Consider the following 22,258-nt stretch of genomic DNA (forward strand, 5'->3'; position numbering starts at 1 on the left):
CAAGTAGGTATTATCTGCAAGTGTGGGTGTTCTTATGCATATGCCCTCTCTTATCGATAGGCTGGACGCTTCACTCTCCACTCTAGTCTTCTGTGGCTATGTCAATGACTCTGGGCCCAAGAGTCCTCAGGTCCTGCCACACTGCTGGCCAACCAGGTCTTCCCCCGGGTTCACAGAAGTCTATTGAATGTTGTAGGGCTTAGCTCACCGCTTCATTGCTGTTTTTCCCTCACTTCTCCTTATTGGTGTCGAGCGTGGTCACCAATCACAGCGTGTATTCCCATTGAGTCTTAGTCTTGGAAGAGGGTTTTTGCATGTTCTTGTAGTAACAGCTGGTCTGCCCATGTTGCTTTATATTCCTACCGTAGGTCTTTCTTTCAAGAAGTATCCTCCGTTCTTCTTGCCACTCCAGGTTGGTCTCCATTTTCTTTTAATTCCATTTTTTCCACAAGCTTTTTGAAGCCTCACTCATATATCCCTTTGTTTTTTGAATGAAAAGCAGTTTTGTTTTCTTTAAATTTTGTTGTTGTTGCTGAAAATATATACAACAAAACCTACATCAGTTCAACAGTTTCTGCCTGTAGAGGCCAATTGGCATAATTCACAAAGAAATTGTTCTACATACTAATTTAGTGACTAGCTGCTGGAATCTTAAAAGCTCATGAGCAGCTACGGTCAAATTATTCATTTGTCTGTGTCCAGAGGAAAGAATAGTGATGAAAATTGAAGACATTTAGAAACAATTAGTCCATTGCACAAATGGACCATGTGGACATCAGTCTCCGTGATCCTGACACCAGAAGAACTAGATGGTGGCCAGCTACCACTACTAACTGCTCTGAAACAGATTACTGTAGAAGGTCCTGGATAGAGTGGGATACAATGTGGGTCAAAAGTCAAAAATAAAAAACTGAATTAAAAGACCAAGCTAGGCAAGATGGCAGACTGGGCAGATGCACTACATGAACCCTTCTACAACAAAAATACAAGAAATGAAACAGACACATGAAAATTCTGGCATCTTGAACTTCAGAAGAAAAGTTAGAGAGGTGGATGGAGTGCTTGCTGGGATAAGAGGCCAAGCAGGGACCGTGAGAGAGGGAGACTGGTGAACAGCTGGCCAGATGTGACTTGATCATCTTGTGAGCAGCTTTGGCAGCCAAGGGAAGTCTAGCAGAGCATATTCACAAGGGAAACAGGAACAGTGCGATTTCTTTTCCCCCCCCATGTTTCCCGGTGACCAGTGGTGTGGCCAGCTCCCACCTCAATCTACTCCCAGTGTAGACCCTTCTCTCTGGGAGTTCAGAGCCCCTTGTTTGGGAGTCACCTGTGCCTCTTTGGTATGTCACTTTGGTGGCTTGGGTTCAGGTGGACTTGGCACCAGACTTCCAAAGCCAACAGATCCCCCGGAACAACATTTAACCAACCACCCTATCCCCCGTTGCTTTGTAGCCCTAAAAGACACTGAAACCAGCTCCATCAAGGGCCTCCACGAACTACTTCCAGATTGAGTGCCCTGAACATAGATAACACTGAACTTCATAGGAACTCCATTTAGGGTCAGGAACTCTGCTGTCACATCCCTTCCTTTCACAACCACTGTGTGAGCTCTTTTGATTTAAGTCCCCCGGAAACTTTTCCCTTCCAAGTCCAGAAACTGTACTGTTTGTTTTTACAAATACAACAACCTTACAATGTCCCGGAGACAACAGAGAGGTTTAGCTCACACAAAGAAATGAGAAAATGGCTCAAACCAATGACCAAGATACAGAGCAAGAAGACTTTTCTGAAGAAAAAAAGGTAATAGAATTAACTGAAAAAGAATTTGAAAGGAGAACAAACAAGATGGCGGATCGGGTAGATGTGCAGTGAGGAGCTCTGACAGCAACAACACAGAATACCGGATCAAGCAGGCTCGGGAGATGGTGCCAGAACTCTGAACCACATATAAAGGAATATTTAGAAGGTTGGAAGGCTTACAGCTATGGGAATTTGTAGCAGAAGCAAGAAATCCATTGCTTTCTAATTCAAGATGTTCACCTGCTCCCAGCACCGCCATTTGGGTGAGACCACGCAGAGGAAGGATCAGAGCATCCATGAACACCTGACAGAACCGCAGAGATAAAGGTGTAGACACTTTTTTTTTTCCTGTTCGTTGGTCTCTCACTGTCTGTGCACCTCCATTCACGTGCCTAGAGGGGGTGCCTGAGCAAATGAACATTCCATCCCCACCCAGAGGGTTCTACTATGCATGCGCACAGATCTCCTCGAAATTGAAAGTGACAGTTTCCACTTAAAACCAAACGGCAGCACAAAACATCCACAGCCGGCCCGGAACTGTGTATTACTAGGAAAAAGGCCTGAGCAGGGATTGTGGAGCAGAACAAGCAGAATAAAAAGGAGGTAGGCCAAAAATTAAATCTTGAGTTACATCACTGTGACCAACAGTGGCATCTTGAAATTTCTCAGGAAGAAGAGTGAAAAAGGAAGCTCATCTCCTGATCACATCTACCTGGAGGCAATCAGAAAGCATAAAAAATACCAAAATACACACCCATCTAAGTATGAAGGCCACAGATAACTCCTGAATATGCCCCCAAAACTGAAACAAATGACCATATCAGTACATGTCCAAAACAAGATAAAGTGACTGAGGCAAATGAGCTGGAAGTAGACTTACACTCCATACTGGAAGATAGGCAGGCTTTGGAAATGACTGAGAAGGAATTCAGAAAAATTATTATAAAATGTATCAAAACACTATACAATGGAGTTGAGAAAAACAAGAAGTCAGGAAAGTGCTACAGGAACAATCAAATAAGATAGATAGAGCATTGGAAATAATTCAAAACCTACAGAAAGAGGTCCAAACGATTAATAATAGAATATCAGAAATGGACAATACACTGAAAGGGCAAAGGAGTAGAACTGAAGAGATAGAAGCAAGAAGTGAGCTGGAAGATAAATCTCTCAATACTACTAAAATAGAAGAACAAGCAAAAAAAAAAAAGGATTAAAAAATCTGAAGAAGGCCTAAGATTGATGTTGGACAACATGAAGAGGAATAATTTAAGAATTATCGGCATTCCAGAACAGGAAGAATCACACAAGTCCACAAAGGAGATAGTTGAGCTTCTGGAAGAAACTTTTCCTAACATACTGAAAAGCGAAAGGATAACCATTCAAGAAGCTCAACGAACCGCAGGAAGGATAGACCCTAAAAGAAAATCACCAAGACATACAATAATCAAGCTCTCCAAAATCAAAGATAAGGTCAGAATCCTGAAAGCCGCTAGGGAAAAGAGAAGTGTAGCATTACAAAGGCAAGCAAATCAGGTTAAGCTCAGATTTCTCAACAGAAACCATGCAGGCAAGAAGGCAATGGGAAGACATATGTAAAACCCCGAAAGAAAAAAACTGCCACCCAGGAATCCTATACCCAGCAAAGCTGTCAATCAAATACAAAGGTATAATCAAAACATTCCAGGATAAACAGAAGCTAAGGGATTTTGCCAAAGCCAACCCTGCTATGAAAACCATCCTAAAGCAAGTTCTGTGGACTTAAAACCAACAAGAACGGACAACAATTAGAGAATGACGTACGTGGCAGCATCACCCTGAACTCAACAAATGGAAGAGTCCAGAACAGAATAAAATTATAAGAACAGAGAATTTGGGAGGTCAATCTATGATCAAAACAAATACAATGTGAAAGAAGGTAGACACAGAGGAACAGAGATCCAGGTGATGGGAAGGTCAGGTAGATTACAGGATAAAATAAGATTGTCTTAAATGGAGGGAAGAATTAATGGAATGTAAGAAAACTACAACAGTAGGTTTAGGGTGGGAGGTTTAGTTCGGATGTTGAGGAAGGCAATACAAGAAGGGGGAGTAGGCAGAAGAAAAAGATACATAGGGAAATACAGGTTTGCATGGCCTAAGTGGGACAGAGGTGAATAGTGATGCATGAACAACAGGGCTCTGTGATTCAGGGATCTAGACATAGTTTGGAAAGTGGAAATAATAATAAAATGCTTGACTGTCTTATGAATATTGGTTTCCCTTGCCTATAAAATAAGACACTTGAGTGTGATAGAAAGGAATGTTGGGAAACATGATTAAGAGAAAACTTAATAAGCCCGTCTTCAGCCTATAACTGATTGGAATACCTAAAAGGGTTCTAGAATTTGCCCAGTGAAATAGGCCTCTTGCAAAGCCTTTGTAGAGTATAGGACCTTAGGTGGAATCCTGAGTCCCATCCAGAACCTTATGAGATGGGACATTCCCATTAGCAAGAACAAGCAGACCAGCCTGGAACAGATAGAGCAACAGAAGATACATCTTCAAAGAAAGGTCATCAGGAAAAAACCCCAAACAAAAATGTCACCATGACTGGCTACTTACAAGAATAAGCAAGCTGTTCTCCAGGAAGCCATCAAGGCAAACAGTCAAATTCCTTTAGGACAAACTCCTCTCTAAGACTGAAACTCAAAGGGAATGCGTGAACCAACAGGCATGTAAGCTTGCTGGCGACCACATTGGTCTGCTGGTGAGTGGAAGAGGGGAAAGGCAGCAATGAAGAAATGGGCTGAGTTCAACCACAGTCCATTGACCCCCACTGACCTGGAGATGAGAGGGAGAGGAAGAAGGGCTAATGGGTCCAATGTGTGGTGAGATCTGTGGACACTTGAGCCTATGGATAAGGACATAGTCACAGAGGGCTAGAGCTGAGAGTGAAACATCCAGCTGATAAGAAGTGAGGGGAGATGCACAAGAACACCCAAATTTGCAGACAGTACCCATTTGACGTAGCCTTGATAGCTTGTTAATCAATCAGAACATGACTAGAGGAACATTACAACAACAACAAAAAATTTTTATTTTTATAAAGGAAACAAGGGTAAATTGGTATAATTTGATGAACCTGACCTATACTCATGGAGGTAGTAACTCTAAATACCAACAGAGAGGGAAAGAGTCTTCACATCAAGTACCAATGTTATCCCCTCTGTACACAGGGTAGATAGGGACAAGCAACTTAGACATTAGCTACCTAAAATGAGGGGGTGATAAAGGCACGCAGTGACTGGCTTACAAGGTTTCAAAGGGAGTTTAGTTTAAGAGTGTGTGTGTAGGGGGAATATATGCTCTGATTGGTGACCACGTTCGTCACCAGTAAGGGGAAGTGAGGGAAAAACAGCAATGAAACTGCGAGCTAAGCCCTACAACGTTCAATAGACTCTTGTGAACCCGGGTAGAGACCTGGTCAGCCAGCAATGTGGCAAGACCTGGGGACTCTTGGGTCCAGAGTCAGTGACATAGCCACAGAGGTGTAGAGTGGAGAGTGAAGCATCCAGCTGATAAGAAGAGAGGGCATATGCATAAGAACACCCACACTTGCAGATAATACCCACTTGACTTGGCTTCAATGACTGGATGATCAGAGCTCAACTAGAAGAAGAAAGAAGAGGAAAAAAAGAGTAATCTGATACAATTTGATGAACCTGACATACACTTATGGATGCAGTAGCTCAAAAGAGGGATAAATCTTTACAGCAAGGATCATTCCCACCTCCTCCATACACAGAGTAGACAGGGATGGACAACTTGAACAGTGGCTACCCAAAATGGGGGTGGAAGGCTACAAGCTTTCAAAGGGGAGCCTAGATCCAGAGGGCGCAAAGGAAGGTAGAATCTCCACTGAGTTGTATCCAGTCTGTCCGGGCAGGGCTGATGAAAGGAGATGCAGATAGGTCTCTTGTGATACAATAGTGACTAATTGTTATCAGGACTGATTGTGAGGGTTGGAAATGTAAAGCTAGATGTTTTGTAGCAAAAGGAGGCAAGCGATTTGACTTTGTAGTCTAAGAGCGGAGGTTCCTGGGACCATCAAAGAGTAGGAGAGCAGGACCCTACCCAGAGAAGCAGTGACGCCAGAGATGGAGGCAGAGAGGATGACGTGGAGAGATGGAGTAGCTGAGGACTCTAGACCCAGAGAGGGAGAGGGGCTGTGTGCTGATGACTGGGTGAGCAGACTTGCAGGGTATATCCTTTGGTTGGTTGATGATGCATGGAGGGGATTATAACCATGGCAATGAAACGGTGTAGGATAGGATGAATGTAAAGCTAATGTTCTCTCATGTAAACTATCACATAATTCACAATAAAACATTAAAAAAAAAAGAGTGTAGGGGAAGAAAGAGTCCCCACTGAATAGTTTTCATCTTGTCTACATGGGTCTGGTGAAAATAGATGGGGATAAGATTTTTATGATTCAATAGGGAGTAATTAATCTTACACTCCAGAAACAGAGGACCCTAGGACCATCAAAGGAGAAGAGCACAAGCAGAATGAGGAACCTTATCCAGAGAAACAGAGACGCCAGAGATGGAAGCAGAGATAGGGTCATGGAGACTGGGAGCAGCTGAGGACTCTAGATTCATGGGAAGAGAGCTGGTGGCCAGGAGGCAAACTTGTAGAATGTGGCCTTTGGAGGTGTAAATTATTATATGTGCCTGAGTGGTTTTTGTTATTTTGTTTTATTTATTTATTTTAATAAAAAGCTAAAGTGAATAGAGAGAAATATTGTTAACTGATGTACATGGATAGGATTATAATCATTGTAATGAAACAAGGTGTATGATTTGTTGAATGTAAAACTGATGATCTTTCCTGTAAACTTTCACTCAATCCACAATAAAAACCATAAAATTTTTTTTAAAAAAATCAAATACGTGAAAGCAAGGCAAAAAAAATAAAATAAAAAGAATTTGAAAGAATGATAATTATTGTTGTTGTTTGCTGACATCAAGTCAGTACGATTCATAGGGACCCTATGCACAATAGAACGAAACAATTGTTGCTACATTTGAGCAACACATTGCTGCCAGTCCATCACTTTGGGGGTCTTTTTCTTTGACATTCACATTACCAAACATGATATCCTCCATGAACTGGTCCCTCTTAATAGCATGTCCACATAAATGATGAAAAGATTGAAGTTGTCAAAGACTTTGTTTTGTTCAGATCAACCATCAACACTCATGAAAGCAGCAGTCAAGAAATCAAACAATGCATTGCATTAGGCAAATCTGCTGCACAAGACCTCTTTAAAGTGTTCAATAGCAAAGATGTTAGTTTGGGGACTAAGGTGCTCTGACCTAAGCCATGATACTTTCAGTAACTTCATATGCATGTGACAGTTGGACGGTGAATAAAGAAGACCATACAAGCATTGATGCATTTGAGTTGTGGTGTTGGAGGAGAATATTAAAAGTATCATGGACTGCCAAAAGAACAAACTTATCTGTGTTGAAAGAATTATAGCCAGAATGCACCTTGGAAGCCAGGATGGCCAGACATATTATCAACTTACTGACAGCAATTACAATAATTTATTGTGTAGTTCTACCCTTAACCAATGTGATTTTTCCATCACCATTAAATCCCATCTTCTCTTTACCTCCCACCCCTGTTGTTATTAAGTGCTGTTGAGTCAGTTCAGACTCATAGCGACCCTCTATATGGTTTCTGAGGAGTGGCTGGTGAATTTGAACCGCCGACCTTGAGGTTCAAACAGACCTTGCTTTTAACTATTAATAAACTTTGGTCTGTATACATTTGCCTTTTCTTGTGTTTTTATATAAGCGAGGTTATATAATACTTTGTCTTTTTATGATTACTTATTTTGCTTAGTGTGAAGTCTTAAAACTCCATCTAGACTTCATTTTTCCTACTGGCCATATGTATGTACCACATTTAGTTTATCCATGCATCTGTTGGTAAACATTTGCTGCTGTTGTTAGCTGCCAGTCAAGTCTGTACTGACTCATAGCGACCTTATGCACAACAAAACAAAACACTGTCCGGTCCTGTGCCATCTTCATAATCATTGCCACACTTGAGCCCACTGTTGCCACCAGACAAAATCTGACCATCCTGGCTTATAAAAAGCATTCTGATTATACTTCTTACAACACAGATTCGTTTGTTCTTTTGGCAGTCCATGATACTTTCCTCTAGCACCATAAGTCAAATGCAGCAATTTTTCTATGGTCTTTTTAATTCATTGTCCAGATGAACATTTAGGGTTCACTTTTGACTACTATGAATATTCCTGCAATGAATATTGGTGTAGCTCTCTCTTTGAGTATCTTCTTTCAGGTCTTTTGGGTGTACACCCAAGAGTAAAATTGCTAGGTAATAAATGGTAGTTTTCTTTTTAGTTTTTTGAGGAACAGCCACACTGTTTTCCGTAGCCTACTGTACCATTTTGCACTGGATAAAGGTGTCAGTTTCCCCACATCCTTATCAACTATTGCTATTTTGGGGATATTTTTCCTTCTTATCTTAACTATTCTAATGGGAGTGATATCTCATTGTAATTTTGATGTATCACTCTGATGGCTAATGATAATGTACATTTCTTCTTATGTTTGGTGATCATTTGAATGTCCTCTTTGGAATGGGCACAAATACGGATCTCTTCCAATCAGTTGCCAGGTAAATGTCTTTCAAATTTCTTTGCATAGATGAGTGATTGCTTCCAGTGTTGCATCAGTTTGTTGAAAGATTTTGATTTGTACTCTAGATTCTTGTTCTTTGCCAATGCTTTCAGTGCACCTTGGACTTTTTGCTTCATTAGCTTCGGCTCTTGATTATATGCTAACTCTTGAAATGGTTGAATGTCGACCATTTCTTTTAGGTACAGTGACTCTGGGTATTACTTCCATCTTCTTTTGAGGCATTCTGCATCATTCGATATTTTGCCCATAGAATCCTTCAGTATTTCAAGTAGAAGCTTGAGTTTTTTCTTTATTTCTTTCAGTTTGAAAATTTTTGATCATGCTCTTCCCTTTTGGTTTTCTAACTCCATGTCTTTGCTCATTTCTTTATAATATTTGAATTTGTCTTCTCGAGCTGACCTTTGAATTTTTTTGGTTAGCTCTTTTACCTCATCATGTCTTCCATTTGCTTTAGCACCTCTATGCTGGAGAGCTAGTTCAGAGTCTCTTCTGACATCCATTTTGGTCTTTTTCTTTCCTGTCTTTTTAATGACATTTTGCTTTCTTCCTGTATAATGTTCTTGATGTCATCCCCCAACTCTTCTGGTCTTTGATCATTAGTGTCTAAGCATCAAATCTGTTCTTGAGATGATCTTTAAATTCAGGTGGGATCTGCTCAAGATCGTATTTTGGCTCTCGATGACTTGTTTTAATTTTCTTAAGCTTCAGCCTGAACTTAAGTATGAGCAGTTGGTGGTCTGTTCCACTGTCTACCGTTGACTTTGTTTTTATTGGTGATATTGAGCTTTTCCACTGTCTTTTTCCATAGATAGAGTCAATTTGATTATTCGATCTGGTGAGGTCCATGTGTATAATAATCATTTATGTTGGTTTAAAAAGGCATTTGCAACAAATAAGTCATTCATCTTGCAGAATTCTATCATGTGATCTCCAGCAGCATTTCTTTATCACCAAGGTTGTATTTTCCAACCACTGATTCTTCCTCTTTGTTTCCAACCTTTGCATTCCAATCTCCAGTAATTATCAATATATCTTGATTGCATGTTTGATCAATTTCAGACTGAAGAAGCTAGCTTTAGTGGTTTATTCCTAAAGCCAGTTAAGGACCAGTTTTAGTGGTTGAATTGTCATATTAACTGATGTTCCTTTTGTTGTTGTGTGTGTAGTCAGTTCCAACCCATAAAGACCCTGTGTAGGGTTTCAGAGGAGCAGCTGGTGAGCTTGAACCACCAACATTGCAGTTCAAACTGACCTTGCGGTCCAGCACATTAACCCGCAGCACTACACCAGGACTCCATTATCCTATTACAGACAGCATTATACTTCATGATAGATTTTGAAATGTTCTTGTTAATAATGAATGTGACTCTTGGCATAGTAAACCATGTCACTTCATTGTCAGATTCAAAATGGCCAATACCAGTCCATTTCAGCTAACTAATGCCTAGTGTATTCTTGCTGAAAGTGAAGAGAACTTAAAACATTTACTGATGAAGATCAAAGAACACAGTCTTCGGTATGATTTGATTACATCTCAATGTAAAGAAAGCAAAAGTCCTCACCACTGGAACAGTAAACAACATTCTTATCAATGGAGAAAAGATCGAAGTTGTCAAGGACTTCATTCTTCTTGGATCAACTAACAACACTCATAGAAGCAGCAATCAAGAAATCAAATGACGTATTGCATTAGGCAAATCTCCTGCACAAGACCTTTTTAAAGTGTTGAAGAACAAAGATGTCAGCTTGAGGACTAAGGTGCGCCTGACCCAAGCCATGGTATTTTCAATAACCTCATATGCATGCGAAAGCTGGACAGTGAATAAGGAAGACCTTAGAAAAATTGATGCTTTTGAGTTATGGTGTTGGAGGAGAATGTTGAAGCCATGGGCTTCCAAAAGAACCAACAGATTTGTGTTGGAAGAAGTGCAGCCAGAGTGCTCCTTGGAGACCCGGATAGCCAAACTTCGTCTCTCATACTTTGGACATATTGTCTGGGATATTATGTTTGGTAAGGTGGAGGATCAGAGAAAAAGAGGAAGACCCCCAGCAAAATGGAGTGACTAAGTGGCAGCATCGATCAACTCAAGCATGGCAATAGTAGTGAGGTTGGCCCAGGATCGGGCAGTGTTTCATTCTGCTATGCATAAGGTCGTTATGGGTCGGAACCAACTCGATGGCACCTAACAACAACAACAACAATTAATCGTATGTGCTACATTTACTTTTTAACAACTTTAAGTTTTCCTAGATTCATACTTTATAAATTCCATGTTCTGATTATTAATGGATCATTGCAGCTGTTCTCCTCATTTTGAGTTGTACCCCATTAGCAAATGAAGGTCTCGAAAGCTTTACTCCATTCACGTTATCATGTCAACTGTATTTTGAGGAGACAGCTCTACCCCAGACAAATTTTGAATGCCTTCCAACCTGAGGGACTCATCTTCCAATACTACATCTGACAGTATTCTGGTGCTATTTATAATATTTCAATATTCTGGTGCTTTCTGACAATGTTCTGCTATTCATAAGGTTTTCAGTGGCTGAACATTTAGAAGTTTGCATCTCCTTCTTTGTAATTTATCATAATCTGGAAGCTCTGGTGAAACCTGTCTACCATGGGTGACCCTGCTGGTGTTTAAAATATTGGTGGTATTAGCTTCCAGCCTCATTGTTGTTTTTATGTTGCGTGGAGTCGGTTCCGACTCATAGCAACCCTGTGCAGGGTTTCCGAGGCTGTAAATCTTTACGGGAGCAGAAAGCCTCATCTTTCTCCCGCGGAACAGCTGGTAGTTTCGAACTGCTGACCTTGCGGTTCACAATCTGATTTGTAACCACTACGCTACTAGAGCTCCTTAGCCTCATAGCAACACATAAACCACCACAGTACAATAAACTGTTAAACAAGTGATGGCATTTCCTTTATACACTACTAAATGTGTACTTAATCAAACCTGCAGGCAAAGGAAAGTCTGGTCTGATATTATATTCTAAAATTTAAATAGCAAATTGATCCTGAACACGACTGAAAGTCACAAGATAAATTTGATTTCTTAGTATCTTCTAGCACAGCAGTTGTTAAACTATGATCTTTGGGACTCCTTTATACTCTTCAAAATTACTGAGGACCTTGAATACTATTTCTCTTTTCTTTTTTCCTCTAAAGAGTTTTTGTTTCTATGAGTTGTTGTTGTTGTTGTTAAGTGCCCTCATGTCGATTCCGAGCCATAGCGACACCCTGTATAGGGTTTCCAAGGAGCAGCTGGTGAGCTTGAACCACCAACCTTGCAGTTCAAACGACTTTGCAGTCTGATGCATTAGCCCACAGAGCCACACCAGGACTTTTTATTTCTATGGGTAATATCTATCAACTTTTACTGTCATAGAAATTAAAATGGAAAAATATTATTATGTGTTTGTTAATTCATTAAAAATAGCAACAAACTGATTACATGGCAATGTAACTGATACTCTTTTGAAAAATAGCTATTTTCCAAACTAAAAAAAAAGTTAATGAGAGTAGTACTATTTTACTTTTCTGAATATTTCTTCAATATCTGACAGTTATTTTCATATTGACTTCTGTATTCACTGTGTTATAATGTCTCATATCATATAACCTCTGGAAAATTTCACTGTATACTCATGAGAGAATGAGGGAAAGAAAAGCATTATTACAAAATAATAGAAATTTTATGGAAATGTAGACCTGAAAGGGGTCTTGAGGGAGGGACCTTCAGGAGTCTTCAGACCATATTATGAGAAGTGCTGATCTAGTAAAAAGGATGACTGGTAGGCTCATTGTCTTTGGAGTCTTTTCAGTCTAGATACCTACTTTACGACGTTGTTATTAAGTTCCGACTTAATAACAGTTAGAGCCGACTCACAGCAATGCTGTTTAGGGTTTCCAAGGAGCGCCCTCATTGGGTTTGAACTGCCAACCTTGCATTTAGTAGTCTAACACTCATCCTACGGCACAAATGACAGTTGAATGATGTTTAATGAATATGAGCCTATGCCTGGACTTTGTCAAAGTTATTTCATAATAATTTCCCTTCATTAAAGCAATTCATTAATTGCTTAATAAAATCTACATGTTTGAAATGTACCACAAATTAGAAGAAAATTATTTTGGGGTCATGTCCTTATTTTTGCTTGGAAAGTAACTTAATGTTTTATGTCTGTATAAATTAGGTGTGCAGGTAAATATTTGTCAAATAAGTAAATATCCTCAGGGGTCTGCACAGCTGGAACTGACTGGATGTCAGTAGCTTTATGTCTTTCACTGAACTCTGAACTGATGAGGATGGGATGTAACTAATAAAAACTTTAATATATTAAGTCCACTCCAAGGTTGGTTGTTGCTAAGTGCCATCAAGCTATATAGGGTTTCCAAGAACAGCCGACCTTATGGTTTGCAGTACAGTGCTTATCCTACATCGCCATATCAGGACTCCACTCCAAGGTTTAGGTAAAATTATCTTGGCTTCACCCAGGTAAATGGGATATAGACCTACCCTGTTGGATGAGAGGTTTCTTGCTCTTACCTTCTGCCAGAAATACCAGAAAGTGGTGGTGGTAATGATTCTGTGCTGTGGAGTCGGTTCCAACTCATAGCGACCCTGCATAGGGTTTCTGAGGCTGTAAATCTTTATGGGAGCAGGAAAGCCTTATCTTTCTCCCATGGAACCACTGGTAGTTTTGAACTGTTGACCCTGAGGTTAGCAGCCCGATAAGTACCCAGGCTGAAATACTGCTTCCAGTGAAAATAATAATAGCTATTTAATTAATGTTTGGACTGTTCTAACCAGGAGTTCTGGTAGCATAGTGGTTACAAATTGGGCTGCTAACTCAATGTCAGCAGTTTGAAGCTACCAGCTGTTCTGCGGAAGAAAGGTGAGGCTTTCTACTCCTGTAAAGATTTACACCCCTTGGAAACCCTGTACTGGGTCGCTATGGGTCGGAACCGACTCGATGGCACTTAACAACAACAACAAGGCTTTATTGGAGGTCGGAAGGAAAGAGAGAGCGATGACAGTAGATTTTTTAAAGACGAGATTTTTTTATGGAGCACTGGTGTGGCAATGTGGGTTAATGCGCTGGACTGCAAAGTTGCTTTGAACCACAAGGAAACCCTATACAGGTTTGCTGTGGGTTGGAACCAACTTGACGCACTTAACAACAACAAGAAAATATTTTTATATGCATCATGTCATTTCATCTTTAAAACATCCGTGTGAGGTAGATAGTATTGTCCTTATTCTATAGGTGAGTAACTTTCATGAGATCTCTCAGCTAGTAAAATCCAGTGCCTGAGCTTCAGTCACAGTATTGCCTCTGCATTAAAGAAGAAACCTGAGCCAAGGAGTAAAAGTGGGCATTGAACAGGCTGTTTTCTGCCTTTGTATCTTTATACAATTATTTGGAAGGGAGGAAACAGAAATGATTCTGTGGGGTTTTTTGTTTTGTTTTAATTTCTCATCTGACACTATCTCAACGGCAGAGAATGACTGCCTTAGTTACTTTTTTGGAGGCTGGTTAATTCTGGGTCCCAACTGAGCCAATAGAAAAGAATGGTATTCACTACATCTGTCATTTGTCAGTTACCGAAGACGGACTGAGTGCAAAACTTTGCTAACTACAAAAGCACTATATTATCTGTGTTCACAGTGAGTTTACCAGTTGAGAGTTAAAAGATTATTGATATACAGAATGAAGTATCTAAATTATCTACTAACCTTGGCCTTTGAATGGAATAATCTCTGTAAATGTGGTTCCCTTCTAAAGAAAGCCAGAATACTGATTTTGTCTTCTGATTGTTACCATGTAGCATAGGAACTTTGGTGATAAAAATACAAGTTTTCATAGAGGAAGATAATAAGTGTCTTATTTTCCTTTCCTCCCTTAGAGAAAATAAATTTCTGGATTCAGATGCAGTTCAAAAAAATTGGTCAATCTTGTGCTGTCCTTATAATTCTTACTAAGCTTGAGTTCATTGCTGCTGCCACTGTGCCAGTCTATCTCATTAGGGGCCTTTGCCTTTGTTGCTGACCCTCCACTTTACCTAGCATGGTGGGTTTGAACCACTGACCCTGTATTTTGAAGTCTAGTGCTTATCCTACAGTGCCATACCAGGAGTCCATACAACCTAGTAGACAATGAAATCTCTTTACTTAAAAATCTTGATAGTCTTGGTATATCTTAACGATCTCTAGTTCTTGTTAATTGCCACGGAGTGGGTTTCAACTCATAGCCACCCTGTACAGGGTTTCCAAGGCTTTAAATGTTATGCAGAAGCAGAAAACCTCATCTTTTCTCCTGCAGGCTCGAACAGCCAACCTTATGGTTCACAGCCCACAGTGCTTATCTTAAAGTATTGTTGTTGTTGTTAAGTGCCTTCGAGTCGGAGCCGACCCATAGCGACCCTGTACAGGGTTTCCGAGGGTGTAAATCCTTACGGGAATAGAAAGCCTCATCTTTCTCCCGCGGAGCGGCTGGTAGTTTCGAACCACTGACCTTAAGGTTCGCAGCCCGATTCGTAACCACTACGCTACCATACTTAATGTTATTTCATCTCTAAAGATGATGTTCACCTTTTTAATTTATAATTAATAAATTACCCATGCCCATTTTTAAGTTTTGTCATCTGCTGGTAGTTTTACTCTGACTCCCTAAATTTGCAGTCAGCCATATACCAAAGTATTTAAATAAAAAGAGGCTCTCCGAATGTATAGAACTGTGTCAGAAATTGTGAATTTAACACTTCAAACGGCACAGTGTATACACTGAACTTAGTCAAGATTTCCAAAACCCTTAAGGAGAGGCTGATGGTTCATAAAACTGCTGATCCAGGATCAAGTGGTTGTTGGTAGGTGCCATCAAGTTGATTTCAATTTACAGTAACCCTAACTGCACCATGTTGTTGTTGTTAAGTGCCATCGAGTCAGTTCTAACTCAAAGCGACCCTGTATCGGGTTTCCATGGAGCCGCTGGTGAGCTTGAACCACTGACCTTGCAGTTCAAACAACCTTGCAGTCCAGCGCATTAACCCACAGTGCCACACTAGGACTGCCCCATAGGGTTTCTTAAATGGTAATTTGTATAGATTGCCAGGTCTTTCTCCTATGGACTGAATGGAACAGAAATTAATTATACAGGACCAGTATACTGAAAGATTGCTGTGGGTTTTGTATGGAATATTTTTAAGTAATGTTTCATTAGATAAATACAAATTTATTAATAATATGAATTGTTGTAATATTTAACTGTTATTGCTAATGTTTTGATATTCTAGTTCTTGAATATAATAACTCCCTTTCTGTTTTCTCCTAAACTATATGTAATTTATAACAATTTACTAAAATATGTTTATGCAAGTCAAAAACATTCCATCTTATGCCTCCCATTCATATTTCCATTATAAGATGCCAAAAGATATTTAAAACTAAAATTTATTTTGACTCTATAGAGCTTTACTTAGAGCTGATATTCACACACACAAAAATCTCTGGTTGTGGGGAAGAGTGAGGTCTCTTATGAAGAACCAAGGAATGAACGGTTACTTATATTTCGAGGCTCTAAAAGTTAGATATAATTATAACCAGTGAAAGCATCATTAAATCTTAAATACAGGGGGGTCGGGGGCGTGATGTTAGAAACCATCTAGTATAACCTCTTCTTTTAGTTGATGAAACTGAGAACCAAGAAGTTTAAAGTTGCTTGACCAAGTTTATACTACTCTTTAGTTGTAGATCTGTGACTAGAATTTATTGCTGATTGGTGATTTTTGTCTCATTCTTTACAACTTCACCATTTCTTTGGGACTCTTAAAAGTTTAAAGTTTTAAGTATTTCTAGAATCCTTTCATTAGGCAGAAAGGTGATTCAGGATATCTGTGTGTAGGAAGTGCTCATTCCTAATTCTACTTTTCCTTCCACTTAAGACCTTCTTAATCAAAAGATTAAGGTCTTAAGTGGAAGGAAAAGTAGAAAGGGGCTCTGGTAGTGTAGTGGTTACGAATCAGGCTGCTAATCTCATGATCAGCAGTTCGAAACTACCAGCTGTTTCGCAGGAGAAAGATGAGGCTTTCTGCTTCCGTAAAGATTTACAGCCTTGGAAACCCTGTACAGGGTCTCTATGAGTTGAGACCGACTCCACGGCACAAACAACAACAACAATCTTTTGAAGTAAGGAAAACCACGACTTATTAAGTATTTTCCATGTGCCAGGGTCTTTCATACACATTCTGTAATTGAATACTTACACAGTTCTTCTGATGTAGACTAGTGCTTCTCACATTTTAACATGTATATGAATGACCCAGGCATCTTGTTAAAATGCAGATTCTTATTCAGTAGGTGTAAGATGGGTATATTTCAAATAAGCTTCTATGATATGCCAATAATGCTATTGGTCTGTAGACCATATGAGGTATCTTCAAAAAGTTTGTGGGAAAATTCAGTTGTTGTTTTTTTAAAGCTTTTATTGTGAATTGAGTGATAGTTTACAGGGCAGAGCATCAGTTTTACACTCAACCAATCCACTCAACCAATCATATTTTGTTTCAAACAACCAAAGGGCATATTTTGCAGGCCAGCCTCCTTTCCTCAGGTATACAACCTTTCTCATTCCATGGGTTTGGAGTCCTCAGCTGCTCTATCTCTCTGTGGCATCGCCTCTGCTTCCATCTCTGCTGTCACTGCTTTTCTGATTAGGATCCCATGTTCTTCTCTCTTGATAGTCCTAGGGTCCTGTGTTCCTGGATTAAAAGATTAACTACCTCCCCCCTTTTTGTTTCTAACTTCTACCTTTACACTATGACAATCGCAGTTTGTCATGATAACAATTACTAATGAATCAGAGGTATCCTATCCCCAATCCTCTTCTACCAGACCCATCTTGGCAAGAGGAAAACTATTCAGTGAGGATTCTATCTTACCCCCCTCATTCTGAAACTAAGCACATTCTTGAAAACTTGTAAGCCAGCCACTTCGTGCCTTTATAGCCCCCCTCCCCCCATTTTGGGTATTTAATGTCTAAGTTACCCATCCCTGTCAACCCTGTGTACTGAGGGGACAGGTTTGATCGTTGATGTGAAGACTCCTTCCCTCTCAGTTGGAATTTTGAGCAACCGCATCCATAAACAAAGGTCCAGTTCATCAAATCATAGCAATTTATGACACTTGCTTTCTGTATCAGAGTTCTTTATCTTCTTCTGGTTGAGTTCTGATCAGCAAGCCATCCAAGCTAGATCAAATGGGTATTATCTGCAAGTCTGGATGTTCCTGCACGCCTTCTCCCACTTTAGATCAGCTGGCTGCTTCACTCTCAGCTCTAGCCATCAGTGGCTAGGTCAGTGTCCATGGGCTCAGGAGTTCCCAAGCCTCCCTAAACTTCACATCAGCAAGCCCTTCCTCTTCTCTCTCTCATTTCAAGGTCGATGGGTGTCCATGGAACATGATCGAACTCAGCCCATGTCTTCATTGCTGCATTTCCCCCACTTCCACTCACAAGTAGACCAAGGTGGTCACCAGCAAGTTTACAAGCCTTCTCGTGTGTTCTCTTTGAGTTTCAGTTTTGGAAGGGGGTTTTCCCTGATGGGCTGACTTTTCTTGCCTTGATGGCTCCCAGGCAGACAATTTACTTGTTCTTGTAACAACCAAACAGTATGCTTCCACCACCTCCCGCCACCCCCCCTTGCTGGTCTTTCTTTCAAGAAGTGTCTTCTGTTCTTATAGTCACTCCAGGTTGGTCTGCATGCCCTTTCAAGTGGGGCTGCCCCTCCTCAGAAAGTTCTGGATGAGACTCAGGATTCCACCTAAGGTCCCATACTCTACAAAGGCTTAAAAAGAAGCCTGTTTCACTGGGCAGATTCTAGTACCCCTTCCATTCTTTCAATTGCATATTTCCACAAACTTCCACAAACATTCAGAAGCCCACACATATACTGAGTGGTAAAAATGTTGGTATTATCTTTATCTTGTTGTTAAATGCCACCAAGTCGGTTCCGACTCTTAACAACCCTGTATAGGGTTTCTGAAGAGCAACTGGGTGAGTTTGAGCTACCAACCTTGTGGTTCATACCTATACCTTTCAGTCCAGTGCATTATCCTACAGCACTACACCAGGACTCATGGTGCTATAGAATCAGCACTGGACTGTGAACCAAAAAATTGGCAGTTCAAACCCACCAGGTGCTCCTTGGAGCCCCTATACAGGATTGCTATGAGTCAGAACCAACTTGACAGCACTTAACAACAGCAAATCTTTATCTTATAGATTAAAAAACAAAACTGAGGCTCAGGGAAATTAAATAACTTGCCAAAGTCATGTTGTTGTTGTTGTTGCTTAAATTGCCAACCTTACAATTCAAACCAACTTTGCAGTCCAGCGCACTAACCCACAGTGCCACATCCTGTTAAGTGCCCTCAAGACATTCCAACTCATAGTGATCCTATATAGGGTTTCCAAGGAGGGACTGGTAAGCTTGTGGTTCAAAGTGACCTCTGCAGTGCCACACCAGGACTCTACCAAGTCATACAGGCATTAAACGGTAGAATAATGATTTGGCCTAGATCTTTATGATTCTTAAACTCAAGATATGAGGGGAAAATAGTTTATGTTTCAACATGTCTTAAACAGGTCAGTTATCACGTGAGTCAGTGGCAGAGCCCAGGGCTAAATCAGAGTTCTGGCTTCCAGTTCAGTGTTTCCCCTTTTCCTCCTCTTAGTTCCCTAATCAGGGACTTTCCTTTATGCTTGTTGTTGTTAAGTGCCATCAAGTTGGTTATGACTCAGGGCTTTGTGGGTTTAAACGGCTGACCTTGAAGTTAGCAGTTCAGTGCATATCCTTGGGTTTTTTCCCTTCTAGGTTTATTGCCAAACCCTGTGCTCTCCATGTTGGCATACAGGACAGTGGTCCCTATCAGGCCCAATCCAATGCCATTCTTGAAAAGGTGTTCTTATCTATTACCAAGGTAAGTGGGCAAGGAAACTGGGAGGAAAATTCCCATGAGGAATTGACCCATAGGGCGGGGGGGGGGAGGATGGAGAACTAGTATCCTTCCGGGTAAAAATAGGATCGATGACCTTTCACATTTGAGTAGTCCATTTAGTTGTAAGGAGAACTTTATCCCTTCAGAGAAATACCTTTGGGCCAGGGTTCCTAAATAAGTTAAATTCACATAACTTTGAGTTTTAGACACAGCAGTCACTACCATCCCACCCCATGCTGTCCCCATCCCCAAACACATTTCTTGATTTTTTTCCCCCTACTTACTCCAACTGTTATTACCTAGTTATACAAACAATACGGGTGTGGTTCTGATAGTCTGTATAGTTATATAAACAATACGGGTGTGGTCCTGATAGTCCCTATTGCTTGGATTGTTAGTATCAATAATCTTGACTTGAGTCACTGGTTATAGTGGTTATATAGTCCCTTTGCCAGTCAGCTAGTCAATGGAGTTTAATGAGAGGCTTGAGAGGAAAAGGACTATTCTGACTCTGGCCATACATCTACAGTATCCTGATGAGAAAAGGCTGGAGGGCCTATCAAAGCAACTGGATTGGGATGTCCGAAAAATCCAATGCTGGTTTCGCCATCGAAGGAATCAGGACAAGCCCCCAACGCTCACTAAATTCTGTGAAAGCATGTAGGTGTGCAGAGGGAGATATGGAAGGAGGAGGAGGGTGGGAATATGACTGAACTGAGGTTTTCCTTTTATAAGTCACTTTCATTGTTCGGACAACTATCATTGGATGCAGAGGGTTAACTTTATTATAGTAAGAGAACTAGAAGATTGATCACCCAAAAGTTTGTTGTACATGTTTGGCACTAAGTTAAATATAATTATGTTTTGTCCCTACTTTCCCAAATAGATTGAGAGATAATTCCCATACTTGGATTTATGTACATAGAGATATATATACACTATTTTACACCTTGGTAGAGCTAGCAAATGCCAGCTTGCTCTTAATTCTGTGAGGAACATCCCATTTCAGGAAAATACATCTTCATTGAGTTTTCACTAGTTATCCTCTAGAGACAGAGCTCTGTATTGGTCAGTGTTGTTCAGAGAAAAAGATTAGACACTATCGTTGGGGAATTGACAGGAAGAAAAGTACATTATTAAAGCCTGTATACACTGTGGCAATGTATTTTAAAGAGAAGCTAGAATATGACTCTGTCTTTGACTTTTTTGGTAACAATGTTTGTCCTTATTCTGGGAACTTACCCTGTTTCTCACCAGTAACTATTTCACCCCAAATCTGTTGTCTTGACTTCACTAGCCTCACGGACTTTTTTTGTGTGTAACATGTAGCTAACTTCTTCTCTTTCTCCCATTCAGGTGGAGATTCACATTTTATTTATGTATATTCTGCTATGGAATTAGATTTCTCTGGTCGGTGAGTCTGAACTTTTCTTTGATTCTCTAGTTGGGCTCTAACCTTGCCTAAGTCTCTAGAGATTGAATGGAATACTTTTTTTTTTTAATTGTGAATTGAGTGAAGGTTTACAGAAAAGATCATCAGTTTTACATCCAACAAATGATATACCTTGCTTCATTACAAGGACTGTAATTTCTTTCTTCCATGCCTCATCAGTTAACAGTTTTTATCTCTTACTGTATATTATTTTACCCATCACCCAAGGGTTAACATGTGTTTATCCTTTTGTTGTTGTTGTGAAGTGCCATCGAGTAGATTCCGACCCATAGCGACCCTGTGTAGGGTTTCCAAGGAGCAGCTAGTGAGCTTGAACCACCGACCTTGCAGTTCAAACTACTTTGTAGTCTGACGCATTATCCCACGGCGCCACACCTGGAAGTAACTCATAGGTTAAGGAAATTTTAAGAATATTTTTAATTGAATGATAAAATGTTAATAGTTAAATTTGGGTACAGCTAAAGCTTGCTTAGAGGGAAATTTACAGCTTTAAGTGTTTATATTAGAAAAGAAGAAAGGTTTAAAATCAGTTATTGAAGTTTCTACTTTAAGATGAAGGAAAAGAAGAGCAAAGTTGGGGAAAGAAGAAAAGAGAGCAGAAAACAGTGATATAGGCATTAGACAAACAATAGAGGAAATTAACAAAGCCAAAAGTTGGTTCTTTGAAACTTGCCATTAAAATAAACCTCTAGCAAGGCTCATCATGAAAAAACAAATTATAATATCAGGGGAAAAGAGATTATAATTTACAGATACTATAATAGGACAGCTCTGGTAGAGTAGTAGTTACGAGTTGGGCTACTAATTTCATGGTCAGCAGTTTGAAACTACCAGTGGTTCCATGAGAGAAAGATGAGGCTTTCTGCTCCCGTAAAGATTTACAGCCTCGGAACCCCTGTACAGGGTCACTATGAGTCGGAACCAACTCCACAGCACATAACCACCACCACCACCATAGTAGGACAAACACTGCACTACTAACTTGTCACAAGGTAGACTGTTCAAACCCACCAGTTGTTCCTCAGAAACGCCTATGCAGGGTTGCTATGAGTTGAAACCAACTCAATGGAACTTAACAACAACAATAATTATAGACATTGAAAGGATAGTAAAACAATTATGCATTCAATTATGAACAATTCAATGCAATTTAACAGCTTAGATGAAGGGAACAAATTCTTTAAAGGACAATTGATTGATGAAATTCTTTAATTTGTTGATTATATTCATATAAAATCAGCATTTGTTGACATATAACCCTAATGACATGTATGAAAAAAACC

General features: G+C 40.1%; 1 protein-coding gene across 1 annotated transcript in view; it reads left to right on the top strand.

The window, feature by feature from the left end:
• CERS5 (ceramide synthase 5) overlaps positions 1-22,258 on the top strand; it is a 60,502-nt gene that overhangs the window by 30,538 nt on the left and 7,706 nt on the right. The window contains exons 2-4 of the mRNA XM_006870056.1: positions 19,399-19,504; positions 20,052-20,182; positions 20,879-20,936. Of these exons, the coding sequence (XP_006870118.1) occupies positions 19,399-19,504; positions 20,052-20,182; positions 20,879-20,936 (295 nt within the window). The remainder of the gene's footprint in view (positions 1-19,398; positions 19,505-20,051; positions 20,183-20,878; positions 20,937-22,258) is intronic.

Source organism: Chrysochloris asiatica, unplaced genomic scaffold (genome assembly GCF_000296735.1).
Source record: "Chrysochloris asiatica unplaced genomic scaffold, ChrAsi1.0 scaffold00138, whole genome shotgun sequence".
Taxonomy (NCBI): Eukaryota; Metazoa; Chordata; class Mammalia; order Afrosoricida; family Chrysochloridae; genus Chrysochloris; species Chrysochloris asiatica.